Source organism: Pelmatolapia mariae, linkage group LG16_19 (assembly GCF_036321145.2).
Source record: "Pelmatolapia mariae isolate MD_Pm_ZW linkage group LG16_19, Pm_UMD_F_2, whole genome shotgun sequence".
NCBI lineage: Eukaryota > Metazoa > Chordata > Actinopteri > Cichliformes > Cichlidae > Pelmatolapia > Pelmatolapia mariae.
Window position 1 is genome coordinate 3,081,048 of NC_086241.1, and position 26,808 is coordinate 3,107,855.

At 39.9% G+C, this 26,808-nt stretch overlaps 1 protein-coding gene across 1 annotated transcript in view; it reads right to left on the reverse strand.

The window, feature by feature from the left end:
* Positions 1–26,808, reverse strand: part of LOC134646383 (polycystin-1-like protein 2) — a 54,200-nt gene that overhangs the window by 21,961 nt on the left and 5,431 nt on the right. Inside the window, exons 2-13 of the mRNA XM_063500264.1 lie at positions 23,285–23,415; positions 22,284–22,469; positions 19,160–19,270; positions 16,458–16,605; positions 12,865–13,094; positions 12,512–12,702; positions 6,855–6,912; positions 4,429–4,982; positions 2,261–2,422; positions 1,519–1,656; positions 1,112–1,243; positions 811–935 (exon numbers count right to left, since the gene is read on the reverse strand). Coding sequence (XP_063356334.1) covers positions 811–935; positions 1,112–1,243; positions 1,519–1,656; positions 2,261–2,422; positions 4,429–4,982; positions 6,855–6,912; positions 12,512–12,702; positions 12,865–13,094; positions 16,458–16,605; positions 19,160–19,270; positions 22,284–22,469; positions 23,285–23,415 — 2,166 coding nt within the window. The remainder of the gene's footprint in view (positions 1–810; positions 936–1,111; positions 1,244–1,518; positions 1,657–2,260; positions 2,423–4,428; positions 4,983–6,854; positions 6,913–12,511; positions 12,703–12,864; positions 13,095–16,457; positions 16,606–19,159; positions 19,271–22,283; positions 22,470–23,284; positions 23,416–26,808) is intronic.

Genomic DNA, 26,808 nt, shown 5'->3' on the forward strand with positions numbered 1-26,808 from the left:
TATTAAACATGTGCTTCTCTTAAATATTAGTTTGCAGGTTTCATTGTGACTTGGCTACTTGTAACCACGTTATGGTAGTTATGTTAACGACTAGAGGGGACATAAATGTGAACTACTGTCACTTCAAAGAGGCTCAGAGACTCAGAGGCTTTTACTATATAATGTTGTCAGTATAATACGCCACTGTAAAAACAAAAATGGATTCAATCTGGATTGTCACAGATTCTGCCTTTACTGTAGTAAACTAATATTTTTAACACATAGTCATCGTTTTTCATTCTTGTGTTGAAAATCATGGTTGTTCACAAACCACTCATGTCCCATGGATGGGTACACTGTCTGAAACAGACATTTCTAAAACTTTGGCCCGTATTTAATCCTGTGTTAAAATCTGGACTCGAGTATCACGCCTTCACATGTGGAATTTGTCTAACTATTTGCAGATATCTTTTCTAGAAACTCTAGTTGTGGATAAACCTTATGCTATTTACACCAACAATGAACCATCTTTTAAAACCTGAGCTTTCCTCTTGCCATATCATATGAGAATCAAATTTTCCTCCTCAGCGCTTTCATAGGTGCCGCATAACATTGTTTTCTGGAAACATCTGTATTTGCTGAATTTTCCATGTGGTTTATGCAGGTTTTCCTTTATTTTTGTCACCCATCCGTACACAGGTGGCTGTTGGCTACAGCTTTTTGGTATACCAGCCTTAGATTGATATTCTTCCAGTTCAGCAGTTCAAAATTCATGGAGATGTGGTTAATTATTGTTTTATAACTTTGTCTTGCATTTGAAGTGAAACTTACCTTCTGACAAGTACTTTAACGTGGGTTTGCTGAATTATGCTTGAGTCCTCATTGAGCTCCATAAAGAACAACATCGCACTCTGTATATTGAACAGGGCACCAAGAAGGCCATCTGAGGTGTTTTTCTGCAACACACAACATTTAGAATCAGAAATAAAACTGATTTTATGTACAAAAAGGGTTTTTTGAAGAGACAGCAGATATTGCTGGGAAGTGATATTGATTTGCATATCTAACATTAAAAGCAACCACGATTCCCCAGAGAAATAAACACAATCAGTATCGGCCTCATAAGACTCACACTGGGACAATAGTCGAGCATGTTGCTTATGCCCTCCACAATATTGTTGGCTGTGGCAAAGACTTCAGTTGCGTTTAGATCCATGTGGAGGAGAGATGAACTCAGGTTTGCGAACAATGACGCGGCCCCTTCCTGAAGGTGGGAATGAACTCACAGTCACAGACATGTATTTGGGAGGTATTATGAAGATATTAACATTTTTGAATTGTCAAAAGCTTTAAAATGTGGTCCTCGTATCCCACCTTTTTAGTACAGGGCAGAGTTAAAAAAAAGCCCTGTCCACCAAACATTTACTTCCCATTAAGAAGGGAGCTACAGTGAAAGCAACATACATCAGTACGCATTGCAGAGAGATGTCTACAGTCCTTACTGATGGATTCCTCCTTTTTTGAACTTCTCTACAGTACCTGTGCTGATGTATTGAGTTCAGTCCCTTTCTTGACGAGAGAAGCAAGTGCTGTGGCTAACGCCTGAACGTCTTGTAGACTTTTGTTGAGATTTTCATTTACTACAGCAATCATTATGTCCAGCATCTTCTGTCGAAGCTTCAGACACCAACAAAATAAATGCATAAAAAAGTGACATATTAGAGTTTTACAGTAACAACGTTGCTCATTCAGATTCAAACATTTCCTGATTCACAGAGATGGTTTTTCTTTTCCGCGCACCCTGTCTCATTAAGTTTGGAAATGAGACCCAAGTTTTCTTGAGAAGCTGTCTAAAAGATGTAAAATTACGCACAGGAACTTCCTTCGAATGAATCAACTGTTGGGCGGCTCCTAAAGCATGCCCTATTAAAGGCCTGTACACACTGACTGCATTCTGAACACACAACAACAAAAGGAAGAAATGGAGATTCTGGGTTCATCCAAATCTCACAACAAGGAAGCAACAGAGAAAATTTCGTGGTTTGATCCATAACTGCATTATGACTGTTTTTGTACATATTTTAGGATGTCAGTGGAGCTGTCCAGACTCTTTTTGCAAAATTACACGGTTGATGAACAGCAGCATTAAGAATATGTGAGTCTGAAAAAATTTGAACCCATCCGGTGTGTAAAGGCCTTAACAGTTAAAAGTTTGCTTAGCCCTGCTGGCAGCACAAGGCTCTTCACTGGTCCTATCCTTAAACAGAGTGAGATTTGCTACCTTTTGCCTATCTGCTTGTCCTGCAGGATCAGATTGGTTGTTAAGTTTATTGGCCACAGAACTGAAGAGTTGTCCAGCGACTTCTGGTGACAGCTGGCCTTCTGCCTTTAGCTGATCAACGACGTTCTCTACTGAGCTTGAGCTCAAAGTTGAATCCATAACCTGATGAGAAGAAAACATTTTCTCACAGTACTAGAAAACAAGAGCATTTCCGTACTCTGGATCTTTTCTCGTCAGTACATGCATCCTATTTGTGGCATACCTGTGCAGTTATAGTGGTGCTGAGTACTGTTTGGCCTCCACTCGTTGCAGTTGCCAGTATATTCAGGTTGTAGTTAGAATTGCTGTCTCCACGAGGAAGGAAGATGGATTTTACTTCATTGCTCTGACTGCATCGCAGAGTCTTACCTGATAAGGTTCAAACAAGAGTTTCTATCATTATTCGATTTCTAGTGAAATACACTCCATTGTGTTTGTAGCTAAATGAATATTATATTTCAGTATTGGATTATTAATCACACTCCTAGCCAATCACATTATATGGTGCTACGATAACTAGTAGCTGCATCCCTCACTTGCTCACCTGTTGCTGTATGCATTTGAGCCCTCTGTCACCTGACTTCCCTAGCTGTTACAGGTAGGAGTCATGTCACTGCTGCCTCAGCCTGAATTGGCTACACTTTGGTTGAGTGGTGCTACTCGTGTTTTTGTGGAGATCACAGGTGGATTATTTCCCCGGAAGCCTTCCATCGATTGCTGGTATGTTATTTTGTGCTGTATGTTTATTGTTTTACTTGGTAGTAAATGTGTGTGTTTATAGGTTGTAGCTGCAGAAGCCTCCTATTGGCCACCTCGTTTGCAAATTGGGCAATGCCGTTTGATCAGTAGGGGAGAGTGGGGTGAGTTGTGCCAGTTTTTACTTAGAGTGACTTTACAGTGAGGCCTTGAAAGGAATGCTTCTTTCTATAATATGTACATATATTTCAGGATCTAATGCATCCCTGGGATCAATCGCTTTGGATTGTTCTACAGTGCCACCCCCGTGTTTCTATGGATCCTTAGAAACACAACTTACCGCTGGGACAAATCACCCCACTTTCCCCTATGTAACTTTGATTTGTTACGATCTTAGCCTTACTTCTGTTGTAAGTGTATTTTTGCTGTAAATTGCTAATTGTACGATGCCTTGCATGAAATCTTATCCTGAGAGGGCAACTGCTTCTCTGGGCTGCGTTTATAGGAGTGCTGCTGCTTTGTTTTTATGGATTCCTTCTTGCCTTGTGTCCAATGTACTTTGCCTTTTTGGATTCTTTTTGCTTTTTGTCTTTTCTTTTTGCTTTGTTTTGCTGTTTCCCTGTAAGTTTTAGAATAGCGCTTGAGTCGTACATCCAGTATATGGAAGCCTGTTACTGTAGTGAATAATTCAATTAGAGCAGTTGCATGTATAAAAACTTAGAGAAGTACTGTGAAGTTATCTGCTCAAAGTTGAAGATTTAATTTATTTTAGGTTTGAACTCACATCATCACATAGGTGTGATGTGAGTACAAGTGGTTGTCTTTGCCTATATGTTAGCCCTGCGACAGACTGGCAACCTGTCCAGGGTGTACCCTGCCTTTCGCCCTAAGACAGCTGGGATAGTCTCCAGTACCCTGTGGGACCCTGAAAAGGATACGCGGGAGCAAATGGATGGATGACAATTGATTCATACGCTCGTTTATGTGATGTTTTAAATATTTGTCAATAAATTGTTTTTTAAATTGAACCACGTCTCTGTATTAAGTATGACGGACCTAAGTGCCTTCTTGAAAATTAGCATAGTGTTAAACTCAGTATTTTCTGGGTGGCGTTGTCAGGTTTTCATTAAATTGTAAACGCCTTTGAGCTCCCAATTGCTGCGCCACCATTTTAGTGAGTGTATGATGTCATTTTTTTCTTTGCTCTTTTCCTTATTACTCTCCACCACCTCGTACCTGCCACATGTTAAAACAACGTGGAAAATAACTGGCACTGTTAAACTTAGTTACATCAGTGTCTTAAAGGATTTTGCTGATCCAGAAGTACTTACTCTGAGTGCTGAAACAATACTGACAGTTAGAGCAGGGATTTTCAGTATTGCAAGTTATATCAAAAGCATCAAGGATTGTTCCACTCTGTGGAGATATGCTACATGACAAGCCACTGGAGCCACCTCCATCCGTTCCGCCATCAGGTCCTCCCCCTCCGCCTTTTCCACAGTCGCCTTTTTCACAGTCTCCTCCCCCTCCGCCTTTTCCACAGTCGCCTTTTCCACAGTCTCCTCCCCCTCCGCCTTTTCCACAGTCGCCTTTTCCACAGTCTCCTCCCCCTTTTCCACAGTCACCTTTTCCACAGTCTTCTCCACCTTTTCCACAGTCACCTTTTCCACAGTCACCTTTTCCACAGTCTTCTCCACCTTTTCCACAGTCACCTTTTCCACAGTCACCTTTTCCCCCTTTTCCACAGTCGCCTTTTCCACAGTCTCCTCCCCCTTTTCCACAGTCACCTTTTCCACAGTCTTCTCCACCTTTTCCACAGTCACCTTTTCCACAGTCACCTTTTCCACAGTCTTCTCCACCTTTTCCACAGTCACCTTTTCCACAGTCACCTTTTCCCCCTTTTCCACAGTCGCCTTTTCCACAGTCGCCTTTTTCACAGTTGCCTTTTCCAGAGTCGCCGTTTCCGCAGTCTCCTCCTCCTGCATCTCTTTGAGTTATTGTAGCTGAACGGTCAGCGGTGAGTGTCAGTAGAGCTCTGCCAACTCTAACATGCTTCTTTCTCTGAAAATGAACACAAGCATTTATAAATGTCAGGCAAGGTAGAACAAAGGTGAGGATGAGGGTTAATATTTACTTAAAATATTATTTTGTACAGTTACATTAGAAGTACAACTACACAACTATTAATTGGATGGACTTCTGTAATTACCCGTCTGTTGTTCATTCCAAACATTTCATTTTGATCACTGGGTTTAAAGCCTAAATCTTTATCACAAGAAGCAGATATATTCAGCACCACTTCAAGAGAGGAGAAGATGTTCCAAACTCTGAGTTTTGCTTTTATAGAACCTGTAGAAAAACACACGGAAAAATCGATGAATCAGCAGTAGAATGTGTAAATATTCATTATGTTTCAGACATTTTGACTGACATCAAATTCAGGTGGCTGTAGCTCAGGAGGTAGAGCAGGTCATCTACAGTACTAATTAGAAGGTTGGTGGTTTGATCCCTGGCTGCTCCAGTCTGCATGATACCAACCCAATGCATCCATCAATGTGAGTGAATGTGTATGAACATACCTCATTTACACAAGTGCTTTTTCTATAAGTAAGTTGTGTAAAGCACTTAGAGTGCTTAGGCAGAGTAGAAAATGAGATGCATTAACACTATGGAATACCTGTGTTATCAATTTCAAAATACTATATCGCCTTATTCTTAGATTATCATTCACAAGATTTTTGGAGAACTTGATCTTTGACCTTGAGGTTGAGGTCACCGAGATTCGAACTTGTCTGAGACTTTTAGTAGATACACCTATGATATCAATTTGAAACTCCTATGTTGCTCTGTTCTTGAGTTATCACATTCACAATCTTTGGTATCCATGATGCCCGCCCACCTGGCAGAGTGACAACAATACTTTAATGCCTTCAATTAGCCTTTTATGGCTGAGGGGTAAAATGCACTACATAAGAACCAGTCCATTTACCATTTACATTTTAAAGCTCACCTTGAATTGGGTTTTCAATTTCAAACATGTCCTTTCTGGTATTCATTTGTCTGGTTTCAGTAAACAAGTCTTTGTTTCCAGAAAGAGAAAACAAGATCATCACAGGCTCTCCTTGTACAAGGGAAACATCAAAAGTAATAAATGGGGAATCTAAACATTCATCGCCCGCTGTCAACACAGAGGCCTGAAGTCCAACTATTTTCTTCAGAACGCACACCTGTGGGATAAGCAGAATTACAAAGCAGAGGAACACATTTTCAGCACATAACACATTAATCTGGCAATTAGTGTTTACTATGAAAATACATTAAAGATACTCTACAAAGCATTTTAATTCAGTAAGAAATTGTCTGATAAAGAAAAATCTTGACATACTAAATTGTGACTGTCTATGAGAAGAATAAAACTGTCATGGTCTGGGTGAGTGCGGGTTTTTTCCACTCTGCTGGGCTCCACCTTCAGACGGAGACGCCAATCAGCCTTCACACCTGATTCCAATCAAGTCACCAGCATATAAGACCAGCGCTCACAACAGACCTCTGCCAGATCTACAGCTAACTCACTACCTGCCTGGGCGTCACGCTTCTCAAACTGAACTGCACCCATCTCTGTCTGGATGCTGGTTTTCTGATATCTGGTTGTACCCCCCTCCATCGTGGCACTTCACCTGCCTGCCTCCCTGCCAGGCCTGTTGCTACAAGTGTATTCCGGACCCCCTGGACACCCTCATCGCATGCCACTTTCACCTGCTACGCATAAGCCATAACCATCATAGTTGAATCCACCGACTGACATTCACTAGACTGCCACTGACTGCCTGTCTCTTCTCGTTATAGTGACTCTGTGTACCTCCACCCAGGCCGCTGCCCCTTTTCCCTCCCCAGGATCCGGTCATGAAATCTAGCATCTATTCAGGAGTGACATGTTTAGCCGCATGTTCTCCTTAAATTGCTGGCTGTCTGAGTGGTGTCCCAGAAACGATGTGGGCTTCATAGATAATTGGCAAACCTTCTGGAGGAAACCTGGTCTTGTTAGGAGAGACGGCATCCATCCCACTTTGGATGGAGCAGCTCTCATTTCTAGAAATATGGACAAATTTATTAAACCCCCCAAAATCTGACTATCCAGAGTTGGGACCAGGAAGCAGAGTTGCAGTCTTACACGCCTCTCTGCAGCTTCTCTCCTCCCGCTACCCCCCCAAAAAACCATCTCCATTGAGACTGTGTCAGCTCCCAAACAGACAAAAAACAAACCAAAAACCAGCAATAAAAAACTTAAACATAAAAAATCAAAAAGAAAGAACAATACAGAATCCACATCTGAACCAAAGAGTAAAACAGTGAAATGTGGATTATTAAATATTAGGTCTCTCTCCTCCAAGTCTCTGTTAGTACATGACTTAATAATTGACCAACAAATCGATTTACTCTGCCTTACAGAAACCTGGTTGCAGCAGGATGATTATGTTAGTTTAAATGAATCAACACCCCCGAATCATTCTAACTACCAGAAACCTCGAAGCACAGGCCGAGGGGGCGGTGTGGCAGCAATTTTTCACACCAGTCTATTAATTAACGAAAGACCAAGACAGACTTTTAATTCATTTGAAAGCCTGATGCTTAGCCTTGTCCACCCCAGCTGTAAAACTCAGAAACCAGTCTTACTTGTTATCATCTATCGTCCACCTGGGCCTTACACAGAGTTTCTCTCTGATTTCTCAGACTTTTTATCTGATTTAGTGCTCAGCTCAGATAAAATAATTATTGTGGGTGATTTTAACATCCATGTAGATGCTAAAAATGACAGCCTCAAAATTGCATTTAATCTGTTATTAGACTCAATTGGCTTCTCTCAAAATGTAAAAGAACCCACCCACCACTTTAATCACACTCTAGATCTTGTTTTAACATATGGCATAGAAACTGAACATTTAACAGTGTTTCCTGAAAACCCTCTGCTGTCTGATCATTTCCTGATAACATTTACATTTACAATAATTGATTACACAGCAGTGGAGAGTAGACTTTATCAAACTAGATGTCTTTCTGATAGTGCTGTAACTAAGTTTAAGAATATAATCCACCCACTGTTATCATCTTCAATGCCCTGTACCAACATAGAGCAGAGCAGCTATCTGAACGCTACTCCAACAGAGGTCGATTATCTTGTTAATAATTTTACCTCCTCACTACGTACGACTCTGGATACTGTAGCTCCAGTGAAAACTAAGGTCTCAAATCAGAAGTACCTGACTCCGTGGTATAATTCTCAAACACGTAGCCTAAAGCAGATAACTCGTAAGCTGGAGAGGAAATGGCGTGTCACAAATTTAGAGGATCATCATTTAGCCTGGAGAAATAGTTTGCTGCTTTATAAGAAAGCCCTCCGCAAAGCCAGAACATCTTACTATTCGTCACTGATTGAAGAAAATAAGAACAACCCCAGGTTTCTCTTCAGCACTGTAGCCAGGCTGACAAAAAGTCAGAGCTCTACTGAGCCAACAATCCCTTTAACGTTAACTAGTAATGACTTCATGAACTTCTTCAGAAATAAAATTTTTATCATTAGAGAAAAAATTACCAATAATCATCCCACAGATGTAATATCGTCTACAGCTACTTTTAGTACCATTAATGTTAAGTTAGACTCTTTTTCTCCAATCGATCTTTCTGAGTTAACTTCAATAATTACTTCCTCCAAACCATCAACGTGTCTTTTAGACCCCATTCCTACAAAACTGCTCAAAGAAGTCCTGCCATTAATTAATTCTTCAATCTTAAATATGATCAATCTATCTCTAATAATTGGCTATGTACCACAGGCCTTCAAGGTGGCTGTAGTTAAACCCTTACTTAAAAAGCAATCTCTAGACCCAGCTGTCTTAGCTAATTATAGGCCAATCTCCAACCTTCCTTTCATATCAAAAATCCTTGAAAGAGTAGTTGTCAAACAGCTAACAGATCATCTGCAGAGGAATGGCTTATTTGAAGAGTTTCAGTCAGGTTTCAGAGCTCATCACAGCACAGAAACAGCTTTAGTGAAGGTTACAAATGATCTTCTTATGGCCTCTGACAGTGGACTCATCTCTGTGCTTGTCCTGCTAGACCTCAGTGCAGCGTTTGATACTGTCGACCATAATATCCTATTAGAGCGATTAGAACATGCTGTAGGTATTACAGGTACTGCACTGCAGTGGTTTGTATCATATCTATCTAATAGACTCCAATTTGTTCAAGTAAATGGAGAGTCTTCTTCACATGCTGAGGTTAATTATGGAGTTCCACAGGGTTCAGTGCTAGGACCAATTCTATTTACATTATACATGCTTCCCCTAGGTAGCATCATTAGAAGACATAGCATAAATTTTCACTGCTATGCAGATGATACGCAGCTCTATCTATCCATGAAGCCAGGTAACACACACCAATTAGTTAAACTGCAGGAATGTCTTAAAGACATAAAGACCTGGATGGCCGCTAACTTCCTGCTTCTTAATTCAGATAAAACTGAGGTTATTGTACTCGGCCCTGAAAATCTTAGAAATATGGTATCTAAGCAGATCCTTACTCTGGATGGCATTACCTTGGCCTCCAGTAATGCTGTGAGGAACCTTGGAGTCATTTTTGACCAGGACATGTCCTTCAAGGCACATATTAAACAAATATGTAAGACTGCTTTCTTCCATTTGCGCAACATCTCTAAAATTAGAAATATCCTGTCTCAGAGTGATGCTGAAAAACTAGTTCATGCCTTCATTACTTCCAGGCTGGACTACTGTAACTCATTATTATCAGGATGTCCTAAAAACTCCCTGAAAAGTCTTCAGTTAATCCAAAATGCTGCAGCAAGAGTACTGACAGGGACTAGAAAGAGAGAGCATATTTCTCCTGTTTTGGCTTCCCTTCATTGGCTTCCTGTTAAATCCAGAATTGAATTCAAAATCCTGCTCCTCACATACAAGGTCTTAAATAATCAGGCCCCATCTTATCTTAATGACCTTGTAGTACCATATCACCCTATTAGAGCACTTCGCTCTCGCTCTGCAGGCTTACTTGTTGTTCCTAGAGTATTTAAAAGTAGAATGGGAGGGAGAGCCTTCAGTTTTCAGGCCCCTCTTCTGTGGAACCAGCTTCCAGTTTGGATTCAGGAGACAGACACTATCTCTACTTTCAAGGTTAGGCTTAAAACTTTCCTTTTTGCTAAAGCATATAGTTAGGGCTGGACCAGGTGACCCTGAATCCTCCCTTAGTTATGCTGCAATAGACGTAGGCTGCCGGGGATTCCCATGATGCATTGAGTTTTTCCTTTCCAGTCACCTTCTCACTCACTATGTGTTAATAGACCTCTCTGCATCGAATCATATCTGTTATTAATCTCTGTCTCTCTTCCACAGCATGTCTTTCATCCTGTTTTCCTTCTTTCACCCCAACCGGTCGCAGCAGATGGCCGCCCCTCCCTGAGCCTGGTTCTGCCGGAGGTTTCTTCCTGTTAAAAGGGAGTTTTTCCTTCCCACTGTCGCCAAAGTGCTTGCTCATAGGGGGTCATATGATATGATTGTTGGGTTTTTCTCTGTATTTATTATTGTGCTATCTACTGTACAATATAAAGCGCCTTGAGGCGACTTTTGTTGTGATTTGGCGCTATATAAATAAAATTGAATTGAATTGAATTGAATTCACAGCGCACAGTCTGAGCTCCATGTTCCATAGTCTGGCCTCTTAGCCTTCACAGTTCATAGCCTACATTATTTCCTGCTCTGTAATTAAACTAAGCACTGTAAATAAAGCACTGTATTCACGCCAGCTTTGCCTCCCTCTGTGTCTGCATTTGAGTCCACACTCACCGCCTGGCCCTCTCAGCCGTAACAAAAACTTCCAATATATTTCCAGGGTTTTTGTGCCATGCAAAGAAGAGCATGTGAGCTGAGCTTCCTGTTTACGGAGGTTAGTTGGCAGCTGAGTGACATCAGAGCTTGTGGTTTAATTTTGATTAAACTTAGATCAAAGGCACATTTTCACACTATGTTCCTTGACTTAAAATGACTGATTACCCTAATGGGGACAGCAGGATGAAAGTGCAGACTTTTTCATAGTTGGTATTAGTGCTGGGCGATATGACGATATATATCGTGTGGACGATAGAAAAGTGTCTATCGTGCCATTTGTCTTCTATCGTTTCTATCGTTTCTAGCCCGAATTTTACAAATTATTACATAAAATATATCATTAACCCTTTACAACCGGTCGGAGCAGGCACACTCCGTTTTGCCTAACTATTTTTAAATCCCTGTAGAACTGTAACCACGTAAGGTAGCACAATAATGGGTTTTTTTGCATATGAAACCGTAAGAGTTGTACTTACATCTTATTCCATTAGCTTGCCCTAGGTCACGGTTTCCTTCCACATATAGCTTTGCAAAAATTGCATAAAAAGCACTTCCAGCAACAAAAACATAATATTCCAGACTTGCAGCAACAAAAACATAATATTCCAGAAACAGGCTTTGCCGATCCAATCAGGTGTTCATAACACTTCCTAGTTTGTATACAAGTCAGCGCGAACTCTCGCATGTCCGCCATTACCTGCCCGAAACCGGAAGTGACGTCATTTTCGCGGAAAATGTAGTTTTTTAGCTTCAAAGCCTATGTTGGTGTTTTTAAAAGTCATGTTTGACTTTATGTTCTTCTGTATCGTTTCTGGGATGCTTAGAAGTCAAATTACACTGTTGTAAATAGTTTATTTTGATGCACATGCTGTGTTTTTGCAAATTTGCATTTATTTATTTTTATTTTTCCTGTAGTATATAAAAAATTGTGTGTCTCAAAAATAAAACTAAGAAGACACTCAAAATAAATAAATGTAAAGATAAGCTCTGGCGGACTTGGTTCTATGGTAGGTCTTAAAGGGTTAAATAGCCTGTGCAAATATATTAGTGTTGTCTTCTCACTATACATACTCTTAACAAGAGAAAATAAAGTATTAAAAAATGATATTTTTCGCAAAGAAACTCTGTCTTGTGGTTTTGCAACATGGTGCTGCTTTACGTGCACCCGGATTTGCGACATGCTTTACAGTAATTCAAAACAAAGACTGCACCCTCTCCACTCGCTGTTTAAAGACTGCATACTTTCCAGATGACCACAGGTCAGGTGGTATATCGTGATATATATCGTTATCGTGATATAAAATAATTCATATCGTGATAAATATTTTTTCCATATCGCCCAGCACTAGTTGGTATGAAAAAAAGAAAAAGAAATAATTGTGAATTAAATTTAGAGAGATGTTCTCGTGTTCACAGATATTTCCCTAATTATCTTAAAGAAGTTTTATAATTAAAGGTTAAATTTAATTAATAATTTTAAACAGTCTAATTTTTCAATCAGTACTCAAATTCTTTATTCATATGATCACCATGCTCAATAGAAACCTGGGGATGATACATCATTGTTTTTGTTACTGTTGTACTAAAAGAACAGTATTAGTTTGATTTTGATTTACTGTACCTGCAGGTCTTTGGACACTTCAAGGAATGTGACCGTGTTAGACGCATAAAGTGTCAGACGGTGGCAGCCAGACCCGAGCCGTGTCACCATTTCTGATGTTACTGTGACGTTCTGGGGTTCAGTTCCTCTGACCACAGATAAACCGGACAAAGACTTTTCATCAGCTTCGATTCTGTAGGTCACATTCGTACCTAAAGAATAGAAAACAAATAAAACTTAAATGACAGTAAAAGTCAAAACATGATTTTGGGAAAAGAAAAAAAATATATGCTCAAACTAAAGCCAATGCTGTTATGTAGAGATGTCAAAATTTCAAATTAATTATTTTATATTAGGTTCACTTTGGTACCTACCTGCTTTTACTTCCATTTGAATCTGAAAGGCTTCTCCATACAGGGCTTTGCAGTTGGTTTCATAAAAAGACAGGTTTCCAGCATAGCACTTGATAACACCGATCTTTGCTACAGGCTCTTGAATCGTAATTATTTTCTGAGCTGTAATGTGCATTTCACTGCAAGTGCATTCAGCTGCCACAATAAAGGTACTTGGATGAGTGTATTTGTGCACCACACTGTTCTCCAACCTGAGAAAATTCAAAAACAGGAATCAGCGTGTTCTTTTGAGTAACACTATTTCAGATATGTCACACAACCATTAAGTGCATCAAAATCAAATTAAACAAACATCCATTAGCATCAAATGGTTTTAATCCCAGTGTAATGGTGTAATGTGTCATAAAAATGAAATCTTTCCTGACTCTTAAGTCTTTAACAAAATGCTGTCTGATATCACTGAAAGACTTTGGTACTTTAGTTGAAAGTGCAAATTCAAAGGATGTTGCATGTGCTTGTTCCCAACTGACCAACAACACTGAACCCAAGGTCACTCCAGGAAGATCTCTATTCCTGACTCGATGGTGAGTTTGCTGGTAGTCAAAATCTGTCAGAAAAAGGGTGATGCACTAAAAATTTTCTCATGGTTGCTTTGGATTGCTTGCACATCACCACAGTTACCTGCAGATTGTAGCAACTCACCAGCTACTCGCTGAGTACAAAGTGCCCAGATCCCATGGGTGCAAAACAAGCCCAAATCATCAGCCTTCCAACACTTTGCTTGACAGCTGGTAGGAGGTGTGATGTCCCGATATGCTGATATATGTTTGGGCTCTACCAAATAGGTGGCTGTGCATTGTAGCCAAACATCTCCAATTTGGTCTCATCTGGTCAAAGGACATTGTTTCTGAAATTATGCGGTTTGTACAAACATACACCGTGCTGCCATGTTCTTTTAGAGAGAAGATGATTTCTCCTGGCAACCCTTCAAAGCAAGCCATGCTTCTTCGAATTATTCTGTCATGAATTTTAATGTTATGAACGTTAGCATGTGGCCTGAGACCTGTGGAGTCTTACAGTAGAATGTTTTTATTATTTTTGCGCAGTCTCCTTTGGGTAAATTGGCAGAGACATTCAATCCTGTGATCGTTAATCAAGTGCATCTAATCAGCAGCACCTAGCTGCAAGTTACTCTCTTAATTCCATGGAAGCACTCAGGGTATACTACGTTTTTCACAGGCCTGTATGAGTTTGTGTAATGTTTATCATGGCCAAAAAAATCTAATTTGTGTTTAAATCTGTTAAATCTTTTAACTCTAATTACCTTCTTGGTTTTGTTTCCTACCACCTCCATCACCTGTCATTTGATACACAGATTTATCTTGAACTCTTAGATTAATGTGACATCACATTTCTTCCTCATCACCATTTCTGTGCCTTACTTAATTTACAATCTAATTAATGTTTGACGTATTATTTGCTGGGGTGCAGTTTTCTTTTTATTGCCCATCGCTACACAAGCAAAGCAGCCTTGTTTTAGTTTGCTAAATTATTAAACCAACTAACATGATGCTATAAATGCTATCATGCCACAAAACACTACCTGGTACTAACATGGTACATGTTACTGATCTTTCAGCTGCTGTACTACACATGATCACAGTAAATACAATTGTGCAACAGGAATTACAGGAGAGTCTTGTGACTGATCACCATTTTTACTAACACTTTCCTGCAAAGAAGCGCAAGGATATAACATACAAGTTCACCTAATGCCTGTGAGTATATCATAATGGGTTTCTGGACGTTACACACAAAACTTCTAATACTTTTTTTTAGGGTTTTTTTTTGGCGATTTAAATGGGAGAAATTGGGTGAATAATGCAAGTGTTCTCCTCCAGTTCTTCAAATATAACTGATCATGCCTGCATTTATTCCCAATACCTTTACTGAAAGTGGCTGCTCGTTATATAATTTCCATTTGGCATTCAAAAAACATTTATAAATAAAAACTTTCAATTTTTAAAACATCCCTTTCCTTGCAAAGTAAGACATCTTGCAGATTATCAATATGTGACCTGTTCTTAAGGTTTACAGATTCAGGTAACTTATAACGCTGATGGAGATGGTACACAACTTTCCTCCAGCTTTTGTACAGATGACTTTGATAGCAGCATGGTCCAACTGAAGTGCAGTGTGCCTGTTTGTATCCAGCTAAAGATATAATGGGTTGTTGTGGTTCACACTTTCATAGTGAACTTTACTTTGTTAAACTTTCACCAAGCTCCTGTTGTCACATCTCAGAGCAGTGAGACCGATTACACAAACAGTGCTGACGCAGGCTCATGACACGCTCAACTGTTGACTGATTTTTTATTTATTTTGTAGACTGCACTGCTTCTTCTAAGTGCTGAGCCTTTTATAGCTGAAGCGTCAAAACCTTCTCTGGCATGGTTCCTAGGCTGCATCCTACTTCTAGGTGCTGTAATGTTTCTGTTGCTGTGCGCCTTGTCAGCTCTGGTAAACAAATTACTGCTGGCTGACGTAAAAGGCATTACTACCAGTACAGCAGTGACTGTCGCCGCAGACACAGGATTTAAAACTGAAACTGTGCCCTCCAAAAACAGGAAATACAGATGTAATCACCGCTGATTAACTGATTAAGAATGAGCTTGAATCTAACAGATGTTCATTTCTATATGAAAGTCCCACGCACACACCCACACAAATGTAGTATGTAAAAGCACAAAAAGCCAATGGGATGTATTTGAGAATCAGCAGGAGGTGAGCTGGGTGTTGGCGAGCAGGAAACTGGAAACAGAGTAGATTGATTGGATTGATCAGTCCATCTGGTGAATTCACCCGCCAGATGGACTGAAGACAATTGGCAGGTGATTTTGACACAGTGATAGGAGTGATGGGGCAGTTTTCATTTCTCTACTTTGTGCATCTTTGTCTCATCTGTCATCCCTCCATCCATTTTCCTCCTTTTGTCCAAATCAGGGTGGAGCCTATTTCAGCCTATCCTCTCGTCTGTGACTTGGAAATCAGTCTGATTAAAGTTTGTTGAAGGCTCTCTCACATTGTTGAGCAGAGAGGAGGCTTGTCCAAGGAGCTACAGTTGTATATTCGCAGTTCTATCATTTGCAAAACTTGTTTTTTCCTGCTGTGATGCGTGAATGAGGAGTGCTACACCTCTGTAACATACAAACTATCCTCAAACTGGGAGTCTACACAAAAAATGAGAATTTTTTTTCCATATCGAAGAAGAAATAACTGCTTTGCAGAGGAAGCAGCTGTGCCACATAAATTTAATTGTCATTGCTTTTAAATGGCAGCCTGGAGCAAAGCTGTCTCAGACTCCTTGCTCCTCCTTTTTCATCCTCATCTCCTCTGCTCGTGTCTCAGGTACGATGGACTAAGTGCACTGAGAGGATGCCAAGGAAAGGAATCAAGGATGTGCAAAACTTAGTAACAAGAAAGTGGGATAGAAGGCAAAAACAAAACTTTGACACCTACACAAAAATAACTAAACTCATGTGGAAAATAATGCAGAAAATGTTCTTTAAACTCATGACTGAAAAAACCTAAAGATTATTAATGTTGATACTCACCCTTTTGGATTGTTCAAATTAATTACATGGCCATCTCCTGTGTTCACTCTGCAGCTAAGGTTTGTCAGAGGTGAATGTAAAAGCCACTTCACGTGGATTCTGACGTCACCAAGAACCACAGCAGTGGGATTCACTGACAGTGCGAGCCCTGTGGTGTGGGAGGATGACCAGAAATGTTACAAAGCGCTTGTAGCCCAGCAAGCAAAAAATAGACCAGCACATGATCTCAACAGATAGAAGCACAGATACCATAGAGGTTATTTAATGCAGGAACATGATCTGATTTTAATGTGATCTGAGCAAAAAATAAGAAAACAGCCCGAAGAAATAAACTGGAAATGCAGCCTTTGTTGTCAACTATAGATTGGTTTGTACTTTTTTTTGTTAGGATTAATGGGACTGATAAACTTGGCTGATCATATATATTTTTGGGGTCCATGCCATTTAATGATTTATAAACAACCGAAATTACTTTAAATTAAAAATGCAGGGAGCTGAGAATTGGAGTTCAGTCGCATTTTGAACTAACTAGCTGTCTCATAGTGTTTTCAAAAACAGCACTCCAGTACTAAACTCTACACGAATTAAAGACCTGAGTGAGCTTCTCCAGATCTTGCTGGGGCACAAATCTCCCAGTTTGACTATATTCCAAAGATGCCAGTAGGCTGGTTTAGTTTCAACTTTCTAAAGTAGATAGTGGGAAAACTGGAACCTTTTGTTATTTAATCGTTTATCTATTGCTTAAACACTTTGGTGTTGTATGATTGCCAATGGGAGTTCAGTCTTTATCAGTAGGAAAAGTTATGACAACACAGCCAAGAGTTCAAAATCTATGTACTCTGTCACATTTCCTAAAGCCTTCCAGCAGGACAGATTGTCATCTTTGCCCGGCCAATTCTGGCCCTCCAGCCTTATCTGTGACACCCCTGGTGTAAGCCATTCCTGTCAGGTACAGGTAACATGACTGAGCCTAGAGTTTGCACAGGCTCATCGTTGGAAAAACACTGTCTGGTCTGATAGGTCTCAATTTCTGCTGTGACATTCGGATGTTAGGATCAGAATTTGGTGCAAACAACATGAAATGATGGAGTCAACAGTTCAGGTAATGCTGTGGGGGATAATTTATTATCATACTTTGGGCCCCTTGGTACCAACTGAGCATCCTTAAATGCCAAGGCCTACCGGAGAATCACTGGTGACCATCCTGTTGTAACCACAGTGTATCATCTACTGCTGGTGGCTTCCAGCAGGTTAACACACTATGCCACAAAGCTCAGATCAGCTCAAGCTTGTGTCCTGAGAATGACAACGAGTTCACTGCACTCCCAGGACCTCCACAGTCACCAGATCTCAATCCACTGGAGCACCTTTTAGATGTGGTGAACATGTTCACATCACAGATGTGCAGCTGCAGCAGCTGCGTGATGCTATCGTGTCAAAATGGCCCGACGTCTCTGAGGAATCTTTCCATTTTGAATCTACCCATGTTGAGATAAGGGTCACTGTAGAAGCAGACCGTGTCTGATAGTTTGACCTATAATATAACTTGTCAGTGAAACATATGAAATGAATTTCAATGTGAAGCTTGGATTAACTGCTTGACATTTACCTGAACAGCTGCTGCTGCCAAATAAAAAGAAAAAAACCCCTCAGTACAGCTAGTCCTTTTTCACCAAAGATGTTTCTATTTACGATGCTATTAACATTAACAATGCATCTGTTCTGTCCAAGAACTCCAGTAAAGTATGAGAGTGATGAGAAGAGACTGTGCTCCTGTTTCTGAGTGAAACTTTAAATTGCTCATCAAAAATTTGGAAAAACAATTGGAGATAATTTATCTGAATTTCAGGAGCGGGACCAAGGCTCCAAACACACCCCTTCCGGGTCTTATCTATATATGACCCCCCAGTTCTACGAGATGTTCGTTCTCATTTTTGTGCCCCACCCTCCTTCCCCCTTTTTTTCTTTCACTTCTTCAGTTGTCATTAGTACATCGGGATCTGCCAGGCCCGGGAGCCGCCGCCAGTACCTATTGATGCCTTCCCCAAACTGCAGCTCAGTTCTTGATTAAGCCATTCGCCTTTATCTACTAAAAAACGCTTCCAAACCTAAAATGAGGATGTGGGATCAGCTAGTAAATGTGAATTATGATACACGACAAGCACATGACATGTTTCCTTTGCTAAAGAGACAAGACGCTGCTACCGATGGAGACAAACTCAGACCTCCATGAAATGATAAAGTTATGTTAATCTTCCTACTATGAAGTAAAGTGTTTTATTTCTGAAACATTTTTACAACTGTCTTTCTGCTGTTTGAGGTAAATAATGCTGTTTTAATAATAAGTGGGAGAACTTTAAGTCTTTGTGAGCCATATTTTTTATCTTCACACTCGCCAGAAGTGAAATAAGCCACAGAGTGTGAAGAAATTTATTGGCAATGTTTTGAGAGCTAGATTGGCAGCATTTTTTCATTGGGGTTCTAACACCTACATCAAGCATCATCAGCGATACTTAATCTTATTCTAACACTTTACTGGCTCCTAACTACTCTATTCTAACTAATGAGGGAAACAAAGTGGGAAAATTAAACAGATGGGATGGAAAAGAACAGACACACGCTGCCCTTAATGGATTTAGGAAGTGTGATTCCACTTTAGAGAAAAAAAATTAAATTAACCTGAGCACAGAACCGTGACCTACCGTCTTTGCAGTGGTAGTCCACAGACAGGTAGCTCTTCAGCTGAGGACAAGGGTCAGCAAAGGAGTTCGCAACTTCAGCGATCTGGCAGACCTGTCGGCCGTGGCAACGAGCTGGGAATCACATGAAGAATATAATTAGCTGCTGCTAGCACACACTGTCACACGCACACACACACATGTAAGCTCCAGTGGTTTCAGCAGTGTGGAAAGTTTTGCCTGTTCACATCTTAGTTCATGCTTTGACGACAATATGCTTCTTAGCTACCAAAATCAAAGGCAAATAAATCCCTTCAAGCTCACCCACAGAGAGGGGCTTCATAATCTTGAGAAGCAAAACAATATGAAAAGAGTTGTGATAAACTTGAGATTATACTTATGGTTTGTAGAAATGAACAATATCAACATTTTAATGCAGTGACTGGGCTGCAAGAGAAACAGCAGCACCGATGTGTGCCGATATGCTGTGTTCATGTCACATTTTTTTAATGATAATTATCCATCCATCCATTGTCCAATTCAAGGTTAAAGGGGTGCTGTCTCAGGGCAAAAGACGGGGTACCCTGACAGTCTGTATCAGGTCTAACAGAGAGACATGCTCACATTCATGCTGAGGGCCAATTTAAAATCATCGAAAATCTGCCAAATGTGTGTGCATTTACTGCAAATGTTAGTTATGCCAATATAACAACAAGAAACAAGAATATAGCCAGTATCTTTTTCGCCGTGTACACATCTACTATTTGGCTTTACCAAAGATCGATGGCCTAAAACGTTGATTCTGTTTATCTGGACGTAGCGTTTTCAGCGGAAGAAACGTCACTCGCCCAGGTGACTTCTTTAGTCTCAGCTGACTGCAAGTTTCCAACATTATAAACAGTACATTTGTACAATAACTGAAACTAGCACCACTGAATGAACAATGGGCTGTGAGGTCAGTTTCTTGATCATTAATATGCAAATTGTCATGACCATTGATCAACAACTACTAATCAAAGAACACTGATCAATGGCCATGAGTCCTATTCACAGAGAGTTGGGGAATGGCTGCAATCACAGCATTGTAAGATGGTGACAGATGTACCCTTAGGCTCCCTCCTCGAGTCAGAGATGGAGTTTCCCTTTTCACATAAATGGCCTCCTTGACTCCGCGCTCAAACCAGCGTTCCTCCCTGTCCAGGATGTGTACATCCTCATCATTGAAAGAGTGTCCACTGGCCTGTAGGTGTAAATAGACTGCAGAGTCCTGGCCTGATGAGGTAGCTCTTCTGTGTTGTGCCATCCGCTTTGCCAGAGGTTGTTTGGTTTCCCAGATGTATAAATCCTGGCAATCCTCCTGGCACTTAACAGCGTACACTATGTTTCTCACCAGATCCTTGAAGGTTCATTCAGTGGTGCTAGTTTCAGTCACTGTGCAAATGTACTGTTTATAAGGTTGGAAACCTGCAGTCAGCCGAGAGAAGTCACTTGGATGAGTGACGAAAAGTTTCTCCCACTGAAAACGCTACGTCCAGATGAACAGAATCAACTTTTGGAATTTACTTACCTGGATGATTGAGCATGCATCAAGACAAAGATTAAAGGGTTTTTAAATCCTGCTCTTCACATACAAGATCTTGAATAATCAGGGCCCATCTTATCTTAATGACCTTGTAGTACCATATCACCCTATTAGAGCACTTCGCTCTCTCACTGCAGGCTTACTTGTTGTTCCTAGAGTATTTAAAAGTAGAATAGGAGGCAGAGCCTTCAGTTTTCAGTGGAACCAGCTTCCAGTTTGGATTCAGGAGACAGACACTATCTCTACTTTTAAGATTAGGCTTCAAACTTTCCTTTTTGCTAAAGCATATAGTTAGGGCTGGACCAGGTGACCCTGAATCCTCCCTTAGTTATGCTGCAATAGGTGTAGGCTGCTGGGAGATTCCCATGATGCACTGGGTGTTTCTTCTTCAGTCACCTTTGTTCACTCTCTATCTGTTTATACACCTCACTGCATTTAATCATTAGTTGTTATTATTATTAATATCTGGCGCTCTTCCACTGTGTGTCTTTGTCCTGTCTCTTTCCTCTCACCCCAAACTGCTTGTGTCAGTTTTTCCTTCCCACTGTTACCAAGTGCTTGCTCACAGGGGCTCATGTGATTGTTGAGGTTTTCTCTGTATATATTTATCTGACAATATAAAACACTTTGAGGTGATTGTTATTGTGATTTGGTACTATAGGAATAAAACTAAATTGAATTAAATTGAACTGAATTTTTACAGGTAAGCTGTCTTAAAAAGATGATTTGATTGGACCATATCTGGTTTCTGGTTGTTCTAATTTTGACAAGGAACACCAGAAGATTTCCCAGACTTATGGACGTGGAAATTATGCTGTAAAAATAGTCAGTAAAGCCCGATAAAAGGCAGATACTTTGAATGGTGGTCTGCAGTTAGTCAGTCATTTTAGCTGAGGCATATCCCCAGCATAGTAGATAAAAGGTGGGACAGTGCCTGGTGCTAATTCATATGTAGAAATGTGCTTTTTATTGTATGTGTTTAATGATTTTGTACGTCACTAAAGATGCTATAGAGTTGATGTGCAGTTTAAAAATGTGAATGCTCTCTAAACCACAATGCATGCTGAAAAGTCCTCCCAGTGCCCGAACAGGATGAAATGGAATCAACGTTAAACGATGACAAACGGCAGCCTGCTTCAGTCATCAGTTAAATTCAAAAGTCAATATTTACTCTGATAGATGGAAATCATCTATGTATCTTTACTGACAATTAAGCTTTTAAGCCATTATTGTTTACGTTCTTACGTAAATGTCCCGATGGGCAATTATCTTTACAAAGAAGGGGCTCCAGTGAGACAGTGTGTTCTTTGTGATATAAGAGATAAGGCTTCTATGTGGATAGAATTTCACCACAGTTTTCATTCATGCAGAACCTTTTATAAGGTGCGAGTGTTTGTTTTCCTACCCGAGTTCAGCAGGTTTAATGAGAGGGACCATTATGACGCTATGATTACTGTGCAGATTAGACCGCTCGCACATAAATTAGAATTACAAGATCAACAACAAAATAATGATGAAGTTATCTCTGTAGTTGCTGCACTCAGACGCCATTTGACCATGTTTTACCTGTAATTGATTCTACAGCGTCCGCCCAGCTGCACTCATGTTGTGGGGATGCTGGTGGAGGGAACTTGGATCGACAGTAATGAATACTCTTACGACCATAGAAGCCACCGTCTATCATTAACACCTGACCCGAACCACACTGCAGAGTGGTGTTACGACCCTCACACACAATGGTTCTCCCAGACTCTGAAAAGATTACAAGGCAGTGCAAAAAGTAATTCTTCGTATGGAGTGATTCAGTGTGCAACACAGTCTTCGTCAGAATACTTACCAAACTGGCAAATAAAACTCCGGTTTTTGCTGCAGTTGTTTCTGGCCTCCCAGTGAAAGCCCGAGTTTCTCAGTATGTAGCCACAAGCTGCTCCAGGCTCTGGACTGCTCACCCACTTTGAATATGTGACAGGTGAACCATCGAGCCAAGAGAGATGACCTGATGATGCAAAAAAGCCAAAAAGCCCACTGATGAACATACACGCATCAATAATGCATCTAGAGCAGAGCTCATTCAGTTTCTATTACCATTTGGAGCTTACAAAAAGTTTATTATTATAAACTGTGGTCCAAGTTGACTCCAACTGCTAACCTGGTGGGTGTAAGTTGTTGTTTTTTAAGTGTACTTTATATTTTTACTTTGTGCAGAATTCTCAATCAGTGTGTTATATGAAGCCATTTCTCTCTATGCTGTGAAAATCTCAGTGGGAGCAAATTTACCATAATTTGTCAGACTGCTGATTTCCTAGCTCTTTGTATTGTGTCGTGTTTAATCTGAGCATTCTCCACCATCCGAGATACAGAATTGATTTTCTGATTGATTTTCTAACCACAGGAGAAGAGAGCATTATCAGTGCAGTAAGAAAAAGGCGTCTTTGGTCGTTTAGTTTTGGAACTGATGCACAGTTCGTCCATGCAAACGTTTTGTTGTTAATGTTTGATTTAAAGTCATCAGGTAGAGGTCTGCTGGGAAATATCCACTAACAATAAAAACAAGTGTGACTTCTTACCTTCAGCAGATGGTGCCACACCAAACCAAAAGTCTTCCTTAGTGTCCATGTGTCTCTCAAGGAAGTACTGGGTGTCCTCGTCAGGGATAAAAGCAAGGTGTCCTCCATTCCCCTCACACCAAGCTTGAGCACTGAAAAAAGAGCGCCGGACACCCACAAATTCAAAGCAAGAGCCCCCGAAAGCCCTTTGGTGTTCTGGACAGGTGACATTTGTCTCATTTTCAGCCAAAGAGTGACAGCTGAGTGTCATCAAGATCAGCAGGTGCAAAATTGCCTGGCACATCCGTTCTGCTCTCACCTCCGAAATCAAAAGTTAGTCTCACTAGTTCTCTTTTATCTTTTCTTGGAGGTTTCAGGTCTGAACTGATGTTTTTATACACAACCGAGTGACATCCTACAGCTGAACGTGTCTGACAGAAGCATTGCTCACACACCCTTTTGTAGTTACTGTAGAACACTGTTGACGTACTATCCTAGCTTCAGAACCAACAAATGCATTTGCGTTTGTTACATAAACAGGAACAAAAGGGAATATGAAACTGATTACACAGTACTTACAAAAAAAAATGCAAGCCTAGTAAGTCTGAAGGTTTACACAACGAGTCATCGCTATGTTAAAGAAAAACGAACAATTAACAATTAAATTATGTTTTACTTTATTTTTTTAGTTAAATAGTTTCTTTTCACCCACTGATGAAACTTGTTTTTAAAGTACACGTGTGTGTGTGTGTGTGTGTGTGTGTGTATTTGTCTTAAAAAAATCACACTCTACAAAGACAGAAAAATGTCAACCTTATTTTATATTTGCCTCTGCAGTAGTTACAACTGATATAAGAAAGTGTTTTTCACTGTGATGAATCCAGAGATAACTATTATCCTGCTGCACATTTCATCCCAAGTCTGCAAAGAGTCCTAAAACCATTCAGCTCATAGTTCTTCATCCACTTTCTAGTCTTTATCCACTCTATGTTGTCACACTTTTTCAGCAAATAGCTCTAAAAACCATGTTACAGTATGTTCTGTAGTTGCATGTTCTGAAGCATTTAGCAGCTACAGAACAAACTATGTTACATTTTAATAGCGCCTGTCTGTCCAGTTTTTTTTTTTACAAACCTGAGTATGTCTTTGACACAGGAAAACCACAGGATATTTTTCACAGTAGCTTGGATCAATTGGGTGGGCTAAAAGCTGCGCTGCACTTTGATTGTGTCATTGATTTCACAGCAGGTCTGAATTCAACCAAATGACCAAAAATCATGGACATAATGCCTATAGTCTCCAGCTATCCACAGCCCTGTTGTGGCTTGTAGATTCAAAAGTTACAGTAATTTCAAGAACTCTACCTACCTACCTACCTTGGTATATCCCTGAATCCTGGGATGGGTATCAATGCCCTTTACTAAAACTGTTTCTGGGCAGGTTTTTCTGTGTGATGGTGCACATCATCTTTCTAACTATCACTGGGTAGTGCTGTTATTGTGGCTGGTGACACATGAACACCATGACCCAAGGTTTTCCTTAAATCAGTTTTATGTGGTTTACCTTCCACTGGTTTGAGTATTGTGGCTGATCAATGTTACCTTTTAAAGAGCAATAAAGACCTTCAGCTATAATAAAGCGAGAACTGTTTCTGAAAAGATGCACCAATATTTTATATTAAACTGAGGCTTACTTTAGAGTAACTCCCAAGGATGTTACTGATTCCCGTAAGGAGATCTGAATGTACAATAAGGTTAGATCTTTCTTTCTTGTTGAAAAAGAAGGATCGCTCATCTTCTTCTTACCGCACATTTTATATTGGAATTTTTTTTATTTAGGAAGATAGTCTTAAAAATAAAACTGCAATTTATAAAGAAGGTTGGGTACAATAAATATCACCTTTAAATTTAAGCTGTTGCACTGACTTTTTTTTAAACGTCCTTATGAGTCACTTTTATATATTACTTGGGATCCTGCACAAACATCTTTCCTCACAATTAATTTTCTCTCCACAGTTGCACCTATGAGTCTTCCTTCCCCCTCACCCCCTTTCTTTCTGTTCATCTTTCATTGTGAATCTGTGTTACTGCCCTAGCATGTGTACTTCTAATATGCTTCATTTAATCCTTAATGGCTTTTCATTACAAATGCGTGACTGAACCATTACAAAAGGCTTGTTTGTAGTGATTCACTGTGCTGCGAGCTAAAATTCCATGTTTACATCCTGGTCATGTGTGAGCAGTAGTCATGGGCACCTGCAGCCACTGTGCTTTGTAAAAGGCTTTTAGCCACTTAGAACAACAAAAGAGGGCGGCTTAGTTTTCAGAATGAATGAGATCCTGCGACTCTGCTGCAGTGATTCGATCTGTAGAGCTTGGTTCTGCCACAAGTCAAAGATACCTGAACGTCTTCTGTGTAGGTTGTTTTAATGTTTTATTATTCACCCAATTATTGCAATCATCTTCTAAGAACACAAACAGAAAACATGGAAACACAATGAGTCACGAGCAAGTTTTCCTACCAAATTATGGCAGGTAAATTCAACCTGGTAAACCTGGTTCTGAAGTTTATTTTGAACTTTTGAACATGTTAAGCTGCAACACACCAAAGCAAGCTAATGCAAACAGCTGACAGGGTCTAAAGTTGAAATTCAAATATTGAGACAAACCAGCAGTTTCTTGTATACAACAGGGGAAGTAGCAACTGCAATTTTTTACCTTTCATGACCTTTCATACTTTTAAACAGTCAGTTTTATGATTTACTTAAATATAGAGACCTCCTGTCTCCATATAAATAGAAAATAAATAAATAAAAACAATAATAGAATAGTAGAATAATAATAGAACTAATCAGGCCAAGTTTTTCTCAAATAACCAGGAGAAATTAAATGTAAAATGTATTCCAAACAAAAAACTTGGTTGTCAGGAGGTTAAAAAATTAGCTTTTTAAATGTCAAAACGTCTGTCTTCCCCCCCGTTGCTGTTCTTTTTGTAGCTCAACGCCTAATGCTCAATACTGCCTGGCCATTAAGAATGCAGGCCGTGTTCAATAACATATGGATGTGGATGTTCTTGAACCTGTAGACTAAGAAATGGAAATGAAACACTTTAGTAAAAATGGGCACAAGAGCCAATAATAAAGATTTTTCCAACTCTGCCAGGAACAAAGCCATTTCACCCGACAGCTGATGACATAAATCTGTGTGTGGAGGTAAGCAGGTTTATTCCATGAGCTGAAATGTCATGAAATGCCCTTCACATTTCATGTCTTCAGTTCAGCCTTTTAAAAAAACTGCAAAAGGACAACTGGGTGTTAAAAACACTAGAAGTTTCAGAGGAAGCCTACATCACAAAAATGATAGATTTGATGTTATTATTTTTTAAATAGAGAAATAAAATATTTTGAGAAATAATTTCAGTTGTAATTCTTTTTTTTATCTTGGCCTTTTCTTCCGATGTGCTTTCGTTTCTCTTTTTTGCCGTCTGCTGTTTGCTTGATTCTGTTGACTTTTGTGCCTGTTTAAGGTTACTTCCTGTTGTATTTT